Here is an 11,095-nt window from a genome sequence, read left to right as displayed (position 1 = left end):
AAATGCGAGGGTCTTGGCAAGAGGCGTGGAGTTAAAAGATAAAGAATCACACACAAAGTGGGAGTTGTCACAGCTGCTCTTTGCTGATGACACTGTGCTCTTGGGAGATTCTGAAGAGAAGTTGCAGAGATTGGTGGATGAATTTGGTAGGGTGTGCAAAAGAAGAAAATTAAAGGTGAATACAGGAAAGAGTAAGGTTATGAGGATAACAAAAAGATTAGGTGATGAAAGATTGAATATCAGATTGGAGGGAGAGAGTGTGGAGGAGGTGAACGTATTCAGATATTTGGGAGTGGACGTGTCAGCGGATGGGTCTATGAAAGATGAGGTGAATCATAGAATTGATGAGGGAAAAAGAGTGAGTGGTGCACTTAGGAGTCTGTGGAGACAAAGAACTTTGTCCTTGGAGGCAAAGAGGGGAATGTATGAGAGTATAGTTTTACCAACGCTCTTATATGGGTGTGAAGCGTGGGTGATGAATGTTGCAGCGAGGAGAAGGCTGGAGGCAGTGGAGATGTCATGTCTGAGGGCAATGTGTGGTGTGAATATAATGCAGAGAATTCGTAGTTTGGAAGTTAGGAGGAGGTGCGGGATTACCAAAACTGTTGTCCAGAGGGCTGAGGAAGAGTTGTTGAGGTGGTTCGGACATGTAGAGAGAATGGAGCGAAACAGAATGACTTCAAGAGTGTATCAGTCTGTAGTGGAAGGAAGGCGGGGTAGGGGTCGGCCTAGGAAGGGTTGGAGGGAGGGGGTAAAGGAGGTTTTGTGTGCGAGGGGCTTGGACTTCCAGCAGGCATGCGTGAGCGTGTTTGATAGGAGTGAATGGAGACAAATGGTTTTTAATACTTGACGTGCTGTTGGAGTGTGAGCAAAGTAACATTTATGAAGGGATTCAGGGAAACCGGCAGGCCGGACTTGAGTCCTGGAGATGGGAAGTACAGTGCCTGCACTCTGAAGGAGGGGTGTTAATGTTGCAGTTTAAAAACTGTAGTGTAAAGCACCCTTCTGGCAAGACAGTGATGGAGTGAATGATGGTGAAAGTTTTTCTTTTTCGGGCCACCCTGCCTTGGTGGGAATCGGCCAGTGTGATAATAAAAAAATAATAAAATATATATATATATATATATATATATATATATATATATATATATATATATATATATATATATATTTATATATATATATATTTATATATATATATATTTATATATAATGTCGTGCCGAATATGTAAAACTGGTCAATTAGCAAGAACTCATTTAAAATTAAGACCTTTTTGAAATTTTCTCTTATACGTTTAAAGATATATTTTTTTCATTAATGTTAGTGTAAAAATTTTTAATTTTGCACCAAAAGAATCTTAGAAAACTTACCTAACCTTATTATAACAAGAGCAATTTATTTTAGCCTTACCCCACTAAATATATTTTAAATACGTTTACAGTAATTTAGTGCTAAACAAACACAGTCAAATATATTTTTTTCATAAGGTTCAGAATGATTTTGGCGAAATTATTGCATTTACAAATTTTCACTTGTCCTATTTGGCAAGATGAGCGTTGCTATTTAAGCCAAGATCACAAGTTCTGCCTATTCGGCACGACATATATATATATATATATATATATATATATATATATATATATATATATATATATATATATATATATATTATATATCAACAGGCGGGTATATACAGAGAAATATCGCAGTCAAAAGCATTCGAAAAATAAGGTTCAAACTAGACAGATTTAGATTCAGAAATTATGTAGTTAAGAATTGGTTCGTAAATATACTTAAAAGAGAGCAGAACAATGTACCAAGTAGGGTGAAAGAAGCTAGAACATTGGGTGCTGGCAGTTATAAAACAGGTTAGCCAGTTTTACGCGCGAAGAGGATTAGATTTGAATGGGATCTGCAGAGCACAGTTTAGCAGGATTCCTGAAGCTGACGCTAAATATCTTTAAGAACATGGTGAACAAATATTTGATAGAGGTTTGTATTGAGAAGACCTGCCGAGTATGGACCAGTAAACCTCCTGCAGTCTTCTACCCCACACACACACACACACACACACACACACACACACACACACACACACATAGGTACAGTTCAGTCTGGGGAACATAAAGTAGTCATTGGAGTGATGTATAACCCACCACAGAACTGCAGGAGGCCAAGAGAGGAGTACGAAGAAAACAAAGCGATGGTGGACACACTGGCTGAGTGGCAAGAAGAGATCACTCGAGCAGAGCAAAGTTACTGGTTATGGGCGATTTCAACCACGGGGAGATCGATTCGGAAAACCTGGAGCCACATGGGGGTCCTGAAACTTGGAGAGCCTAGATGATGGATGGGGTACTGGAAAACCTCATGCATCAACATGTTAAGGACACTACCAGAGAGAGAGGGGAGGATGAACCAGCAAGACTGGACCTTCTGTTCGCCCTGAGCAGATCAGACATTGAGGACATCACTTACGAGAATCCCCTTGGAGCTAGTGATCACGTGGTTCTGAGTTTTTAATATATAGTAGAGTTAAAAGTGGAGAGGGCAACAGTTGAATGGGAAAAGCCAAACTATAAAAGGGGGGACTACACAGGTATGAGGAACTTCCTGCAGGAGATTCAGTAGGACAGAGAACTGGTAGGAAAGTCGGTAGACGAGATGATGGAAAATGTAACAACAAAATGCAGGGAGGCAGAGGAAAGGTTTGTTCCCAAGGGCAATAGAAAAAATGGGAAGACCAAAGTGAGTCCTTGGTTTACCCGAAGGTGTAGGCAGGCAAAAAATTAAGTGCACCAGAGAATGGAAAAGGTACAGGAGGCAAAGAACCCAGGAAAATTAAGAAATTAGTCGAAGAGCCAGAAACGAGTATGCACAGGTAAGGAGGGAGGCCCAGCGGCAGTACGAAAAGACATAGCATCGAAAGTCAAGTCTGACCTGAAACTGCTGTATAGCCGCATTAGGAGGAAGACAACAGTCAAAGACCAGGTGATCAGGCTGAGGAAAGAAGGTGGGGAACTCACAAGAAACGATCAAGAGGTATGTGAGGAGCTCAACATGAGATTTAAGAAGTATTTACAGTGGAGACAGGAAGGCCTCTGGGAGGACAGAACAGAGGGGGACACCAGCATGGAATATACCTACAAGTGTTGGATGACATACAACTGAGGAGGTGAAGAAGCTGCTAAGGAACATTGATACCTCAAAGGCAATGGGATCAGACATCTCCCCGTGGGTCCTTAGAGAGGGGGCGGATATGCTGTGTGTGCCACTAACCACAATCTTCAACACATCCCTTGAGACTGGGCAACTACCTGAGGTATGGAAGACGGCAAATGTAGTTCCCATTTTTAAAAAAGGAGACAGAAAAGAGGCACTAAACTATAGACCAGTGTCACTGACGTGTACAGTATGCAAAGTCATGGAGAAGATTATCAGGATGAGAGTGGTGGAACACCTGGAACGGAACAAGAGTATAAACGCCAATCAGCACAGATTAATGGAAGGCAAATCCTGTAGCACAGACCTTCTGGAGTTTTATGACACAGTAACAGAAGTAAGACACGAGAGAGAGGGTGGGTTGATTGCATCTTCTTGGACTGCAAGAAGGCCTTTAACACAGTTCCTCACAAGAGATTAGTGCAGAAGCTAGATGATCAGGCGTGTATAACAGAAAGGGCACTACAATGGATCAGAGAATACGTGACAGGCAACAACGAGTCATCGTACGTGATGAGGGATCACAGTGGGACCTGTGACGAGCGGGGTCCCACAGGGGTCGGTCCTAGGACCAGTGCTATTTTTGGTATATGTGAATGACATGATGGAAGGGTTAGACTCAGAAGTGTCCCTGTTCGCAGATGATGTGAAGTTAATGAGGAGAATTAAATCAGATGAGGATCAGGCAGGACTTCAAAGAGACCTGGACAGACTGGACACCTGGTCCAGCAACTGGCTTCTCGAATTTAACCCCGCCAAATGCTAAGTCATGAAAATCGGGGAAGGGAACAGAAGACCGCAGACGGAGTATAGGCTAGGTGGTCAGAGACTGCAAACCTTGCTCAAGGAGAAAGATCTTAGAGTGAGTGTAACACCGAGCACGTCTCCGGAAGCACACATCAACCAGATAACTGGTGCAGCATGTGGGAGTCTGGCAAACCTGAGAACAGCGTTCCTATACCTTAGTAAGGAATCGTTCAAGACACTGTACACCGTGTACGTCAGGCCCACATTGGAGTAGGCAGCACCTGTTTGGAACCCACACCGGGTCAAGCACGTCAAGAAATTAGAGAAAGTGAAAAGGTTTGCGACAAGGTTAGTTCCAGAGCTAAGGGGAATGTCCTATGAAGAAAGGTTAAGGGAACTCGGCCTGACGACACTGGAGGACTGGAGGGTTAGGGGAGACATGATAACGACATGCAAACTACTGCGTGGAATACACAAGGCGGGCAGAGACGAGATGTTCCAGAAAAGGGACACAGAAACAAGGGGTCACAGTTGGAAGTTGAAGATCCAGATGAGTCAAAGGGATGTTAAGAAGTATTTCTTCAGTCATAGAGTAGTCAGGAAGTGGAATAGCCTAGCAAGTGAGGCAGTGGCGGCAGGAACCATACATAGCTTTAAGACGAAGTATGATAAAGCTCATGGAGCAGAGGGGAGAGATGACCTAGTAGCACTCAGTGACGAGGCGGGGCCAGGAGCTGAGTCTCGACCCCTGCAACCACAATTAGGCGAGTACACAATGTGAGGCTGAATACGCATATAAGTGAAGTCATAAATACTGTCGAAGGTGAGGCATGAAGGTTTCGAAGACTTTGCAGAAGGCGGGAACCACTGGTAGAATTAAGAGTGCAAGAATTTGAAGAACACTACAGAGTGCCTACTGGTCCATGCTAAACAATCTCAATCTTTTCACTTATAACTAGCAGTTAAACATTGACGTTGTGGAAGATGTCCTCTGTACCGTTGTGTTGCTGTGTGGAAGATGTCCTCTGTACCGTTGTGTTGCTGTGTGGAAGATGTCCTCTGTACCGTTGTGTTGCTGTGTGGAAGATGTCCTCTGTGCCGTTGTGTTGCTGTGTGGAAGATGTCCTCAGTACCGTTGTGTTGCTGTGTGGAAGATGTCCTCTGTACCGTTGTGTTGCTGTGTGGAAGATGTCCTCTGTACCGTTGTGTTGCTGTGTGGAAGATGTCCTCTGTACCGTTGTGTTGCTGTGTGGAAGATGTCCTCTGTACCGTTGTGTTGCTGTGTGGAAGATGTCCTCAGTACCGTTGTGTTGCTGTGTGGAAGATGTCCTCTGTACCGTTGTGTTGCTGTGTGGAAGATGTCCTCTGTACCGTTGTGTTGCTGTGTGGAAGATGTCCTCTGTACCGTTGTGTTGCTGTGTGGAAGATGTCCTCTGTACCGTTGTGTTGCTGTGTGGAAGATGTCCTCTGTACCGTTGTGTTGCTGTGTGGAAGATGTCCTCTGTACCGTTGTGTTGCTGTGTGGAAGATGTCCTCTGTACCGTTGTGTTGCTGTGTGGAAGATGTCCTCTGTACCGTTGTGTTGCTGTGTGGAAGATGTCCTCTGTACCGTTGTGTTGCTGTGTGGAAGATGTCCTCTGTACCGTTGTGTTGCTGTGTGGAAGATGTCCTCTGTACCGTTGTGTTGCTGTGTGGAAGATGTCCTCTGTACCGTTGTGTTGCTGTGTGGAAGATGTCCTCTGTACCGTTGTGTTGCTGTGTGGAAGATGTCCTCTGTACCGTTGTGTTGCTGTGTGGAAGATGTCCTCTGTACCGTTGTGTTGCTGTGTGGAAGATGTCCTCTGTACCGTTGTGTTGCTGTGTGGAAGATGTCCTCAGTACCGTTGTGTTGCTGTGTGGAAGATGTCCTCTGTACCGTTGTGTTGCTGTGTGGAAGATGTCCTCTGTACCGTTGTGTTGCTGTGTGGAAGATGTCCTCTGTACCGTTGTGTTGCTGTGTGGAAGATGTCCTCTGTACCGTTGTGTTGCTGTGTGGAAGATGTCCTCTGTACCGTTGTGTTGCTGTATCAAACTATATTGAAAATAATGTATAATGATGTATAATATCGACAAGCTGAAAATTAAAACACATTTGCAACATTTGATTATTATTATTGCTGACTGAAACGTTTCGCCTACACAGTGAGCTGCTTCAGTCAAATACAGAGAAGTTTAAATTGGAAACAGTAGGTGTAGTAGTATTTAAAACTGCATTCTTATGCTTCAGCTTCACATTGTTCCAGACTATGGAGCTGAACAGTTTTGCAGGCTGAGGGACTGATTACCTGGAACACTATTTCTATAGCTTGATGGACTCATTACATCAACTTTATATCGTTACTACACCTGCTGCCTCCAGTTTAATCTTCTCTGTATTCGACTGACGAAGCCTCCTGTGTTGGCGTAAACGTTTCATTCAATGATAAAGATACACAGTTGTTGCACATGTCTTACTTATTAAGAAAGTTGTATATCACTTATTTAAGACCAAAACTGAACACGCAGCGGTTGTGTTGTCCCCAATTATGAACATATGAACAATCACAATAATGAATTCAAATTACATAATTTTAGATTTAGAAAGGATATAGAAAGTATTGGCTTGGAAATAGGGTACTTGATGAGTGGAACAGTCTGCCTAGTAGGGTTATTGAGGCTAAAACCTTTGGTAGTTTCACGTTTAGGTTGGATAAATACATAAGTGAGAGGGGTCGGATTTGAGTGGGACTTGCACATGAGTAAATAGATTTATCAAAGCTTATTGTTAGGGTAGCACTGAAAGTGGGTTGGGCAATTTTTCTGTTAGTGGGTTGGATTGTAAAGGGCTTGATCAGTATGGGCCAACAGGCCTTCTGCAGTGTTCCTCCTTTCTTATGTTCTTATAAGTTAGAAAATTTAAGAACAGCCATACATGGTTGCCAAAGCTGTGCTGTGGGAATCATGATTTATGGTTTAAAATATTTGAAATGACTTTTGGCTGATAAGGGGAAAAGAGGAGACATGATAACACCATATAAAGTACTGAAGGGACTTGAAAGATTAGATGAAGTAGCTGCAACAGGGACAACAAGAGGTCATGGTTACAAATTGAAGAAAAAGTGAAGCGGAAAGGATCGTACGACTTTTTCTTGTGAAAGAGACTGACCAATACAATGCATTAAAAGTTAAATTAATAAGCGTTGTAATTTAAAAATGAATGATAAACAGAGTATTGAAGACGGAACTGAACGAGCACAACTACGCTACCGTAGCTGAAGATTACAAATAGATCATTGCTCACATACACAGGTACGCATGAACATTAAAAAGGTATAAAATACCGACAGGTTGTTAGGTAAGACACATATGCAACAGTTAGGTATCTTTATTTCGAAACGTTTCGCCTACACAGTAGGCTTCTTCAGTCGAGTACAGAAAAGTTGATAGAAGCAGAAGATACTTGAAGACGATGTAATCAGTCCATCACCCTTAAAGTTTTGATGTGGTCAGTCCCTCAGTCTGGAGAAGAGCATTGTTCCATAGTATGAAACTGAGGGACTGACCACCTCAAAACTTTAAGGGTGATGGACTGATTACATCGTCTTCAAGTATGTTCTGTTTCTTTCAACTTTTCTGTACTCGACTGAAGAAGCCTACTGTGTAGGCGAAACGTTTCGAAATAAAAATACCTAACTGTTGCATGTGTGTATTACCTAACAACACGTACGCATACACACAAGCACACAAACACACTCACAAGCATATGCATGTGTGTGTGCGCGTGTACATGATCGTTCATGTCTGTGTATATGTATGTATGTGAGTGTTTTTGTGTGTGTTCACACAAAATCACTAGCTGGTGTGATTTCTATGTATATGTAACAATGAAGAGAAAATAACATTGTTTACTTAAAGAATTTTCTGGATTCTCCCAACTTGGTGACAAAGACATCAATATAAGCCTGGACTGCTCCCCACCCTACACTATAACACCCATTCCCGAGGAACTTTTCATGTGTGCAGAATGAACCTGCTTCTCCCAGAGAAATAACCAAGCCTCAGGGCTCTTGATCTTTCCTCAGACGTGTTTCATAGTTTTAGTTAAAGCATGATCATACATATCACAGAATCATTCACTCCCTCTGTTTCCATCCTCGTTATTTAGTTCTTTTCTGATGTAAAATAATTTAATGGAAACTTATATTTCCTCTGTCTAGTGTAAAAGTCATTTAGGTTTAATTGTAATCTCTTTCATCACAACTTGCTCGATATACTCAATTAATTCTTTAGGTTTTGGAAAAATTATATATTATTGTTTGAACTACCGTAATTTACACAGCAGTTTTTCTATAGTATATTGTGTTAGTTGATGTTCATCTTGCAAAAGACGTCAGCTAAAACTTGGGGCAATATTTCCTCCTTGATAATAATGAAGTGTTCTTAACCACTATTAGGGAGCAATTAATATTTAATGACACAAGTGTTGTAAACTCCTTCTGGCTGCCCTGAGCACTTTTCCAGAGGTGTATCTTGCATCCTCAGTGTGTCGTCGTTTGGTTCTAGAGGTCTAAGTTTGGAGGAAATAGCGACGGGCAGACATTTATACATACGGTGAAGAACAGCGCGTCGGTAATGTAGGTTAAAACCTACAAAGACCATGGGATCAATTATTAAGTGGAGGAAGAAAATCATGTGGGTGATGATGGATGCTAGACGCTGGTTGCTGAGCAGGTGGACGATGACATGTGGACCATCCAGCACAAGATTCGTTAATATTACCACGTGGATGCTGAAGTAGACATGGTCCATGGTCGTGGCGCTTCTCTGATCAACTGACAACTTTTTCTCTTGAAGAATAATCTAAAGGACATATAAAAAAATACGTATTAGATGACATTCATTAGTTTAATTGTGAAGGTTAAATTTAATGAAACTTGAACGCATTTTCTGTTTGTAGCATTTTTTTTTTTACTTGACTATTATGAGATTCAGACATTGTTTCTTACTACTAGCATGACTAACCTGATGCATGGATTCTCGGCACTTCACAATATTATAAACATTAATCATGCCTGGTGCCTGTTAGGTCGACATGGACAGTTATGAATGTTAGTCTTGCCTGGCACTGGGTACGTCGAGAGTGAACACTTACCGTCGCTATCATGAATAAGTATGCGAAGAGTGTTGCCATGAATGTAAGGCAGTAGTTAACGCTGTACCAAGTGAAGACCATCTTGTGTAACACAGAGTTCTCCCCAAATCTCACAGATGAGTACTTTCCACTGTAGGTGATCCTATCGTATCCCTGTAGTCAAGAAATATGAACACGAATTTATTGAAAACAAAACATGTATCAGCACATGTTTTAGTCTACTCCTAGCTCTTTAAACTACACTGGACAATATCTTCCAAACTTTATTTCCAGTTCTCAGGCTTATTCGTCGTTCTAAACAGAAAACCATGAATCAGACAACTTCCTCTCAGAGGAACTCTTACCCTCACCCAGGTTCATATCCCTCTATAAATATCTTTCCCTCTCAGCAGATATCGTTTACCTCAGCCGAACTCCCATCCCCTCAATTGAATTTCTAACAATAAGCTGAATGCTTAATTCCGTTATCTCATATTCAGTATCTAATACCCAATACTTAGCCTCATCTTAGTTCCTCTCCTCCATTAGAATTGTTCCAAACATTAACATGTCTTTGGGCTCAAAACAAATTTCAAACGTAATAAACATCAGTTTATAGTATACTAGAACTGTTATCCGTGGTACAACCTACCAGGCAGAGACCTAGAATCCAGGGCAGAAAAGCGTAAAGGCAGAGTACCCCCTCCATCACCAATACGCATGTCACCGTGGATAACTTATGGAACATGTAGGGCCGCCACACAGCAACGCACCTGAGCAACACACCAATACACAAAAATATTATTGTTTTTTTTAGTGTAATTCCATATTAAAAATAAATATATAGTAATATACATAAAGACATAGTGGCCAGCAGGATTCGAATCCACGTTTGTTGCTGTTTACGATTATGGTTTTGTTTCCACAATGACACCTTAGACCACACAGCTACAGTTGTCTGAAGAAGCTAGGTAGCCTGGTTACAAGCCAAGTTTCTTCCTAGTGCCAGGCACACGAGTGAACCTCGGGCATAATTTCTAGATACTGTCCTCTTTTATGTTTTGACCACACAAGCGATTTTGTATCAAAGGACCTAGCATTTTGGGCTATCTGTAGCTGAGTAGTTCATGGCGTCACGTGTGATGAATGGTTTAAAAACCGACAAGTTGAAGAATTGAGACACTTATGCAACACATAGGAATCTTTATTGAAGGAACGTTTCGCCACACAGTGGCTTCATCAGTCCAATACAAAGTAGAAATGGATAAGGAGAGGATGAGTTTGAGGCAATCAGTCCCTCAACCTGGAATCGATGTGTTTAGTCCATCACTCTTGTAGGAAGTGCAGCATAGGGCCAGAGAGGTGGCTTATATACTGCAGTCAGACGAGTTGAAGCAGGAGACGGGGGGATCACAGTGGGACCTGTCACTAGTGATCCCGCCTCCTGCTTCGACTCATCTGACTGCAGTATATAAGCCACCTCTCTTGCCCTATACTGCACTTCCTACAAGAGTGATGGACTAAACACATCGATTGCAGGTTGAGGGACTGATTATCTCAAACTCCTCCTCTCCTTACCCATTTCTACTTTGTATTGGACTGATGAAGCCACTGTGTGGCGAAACGTTTCTTCAATAAAGATTCCTATGTGTTACATAAGTGTCTCAATTCTCCATGGCGTCACGTTGGGGAGCTATGACTCTCCGGATATGCGTTCGAAACCTATAAATACCTCTGCTTGGTACATTGATATAAAATCGCTAGTGTGGCCAGAACGTACAGGAGGAGAATAAAATAAATGGAAACCCTGCCTGAGGCTCACTGGTGTGTATGGGCTACGAAGAAATATATCTTGTAACAAGGTTACCTAGCTTTTTGAGACATCTGTGGATGAGTGGTCTAAAGGCAGCCCGTTAGGGAGCTATGCCACTCTCTAAGAAAAGGAAAGGAGAACAGGTAAGGAGAGAAATTGATAA

The 11,095-nt window shown here is 42.1% G+C and overlaps 1 protein-coding gene across 1 annotated transcript in view; it reads right to left on the bottom strand.

Annotated features, from left to right (window-relative positions):
• Positions 1-7,632: 7,632 nt before the first annotated feature.
• The window catches only part of LOC128698150 (uncharacterized), a 10,842-nt gene continuing 7,379 nt past the window's right edge, over positions 7,633-11,095 (bottom strand). Inside the window, exons 3-5 of the mRNA XM_053790255.2 lie at positions 9,772-9,892; positions 9,141-9,293; positions 7,633-8,848 (exon numbers count right to left, since the gene is read on the bottom strand). Of these exons, the coding sequence (XP_053646230.2) occupies positions 8,450-8,848; positions 9,141-9,293; positions 9,772-9,892 (673 nt within the window). The 3' untranslated portion in view covers positions 7,633-8,449. The remainder of the gene's footprint in view (positions 8,849-9,140; positions 9,294-9,771; positions 9,893-11,095) is intronic.

The sequence above is a fragment of the Cherax quadricarinatus genome, chromosome 63 (assembly GCF_038502225.1).
Source record: "Cherax quadricarinatus isolate ZL_2023a chromosome 63, ASM3850222v1, whole genome shotgun sequence".
Lineage (NCBI taxonomy): Eukaryota > Metazoa > Arthropoda > Malacostraca > Decapoda > Parastacidae > Cherax > Cherax quadricarinatus.
The sequence above is the reverse complement of the archived record's forward strand: the minus strand, read 5'-3'. Positions and strand labels throughout refer to the sequence as shown.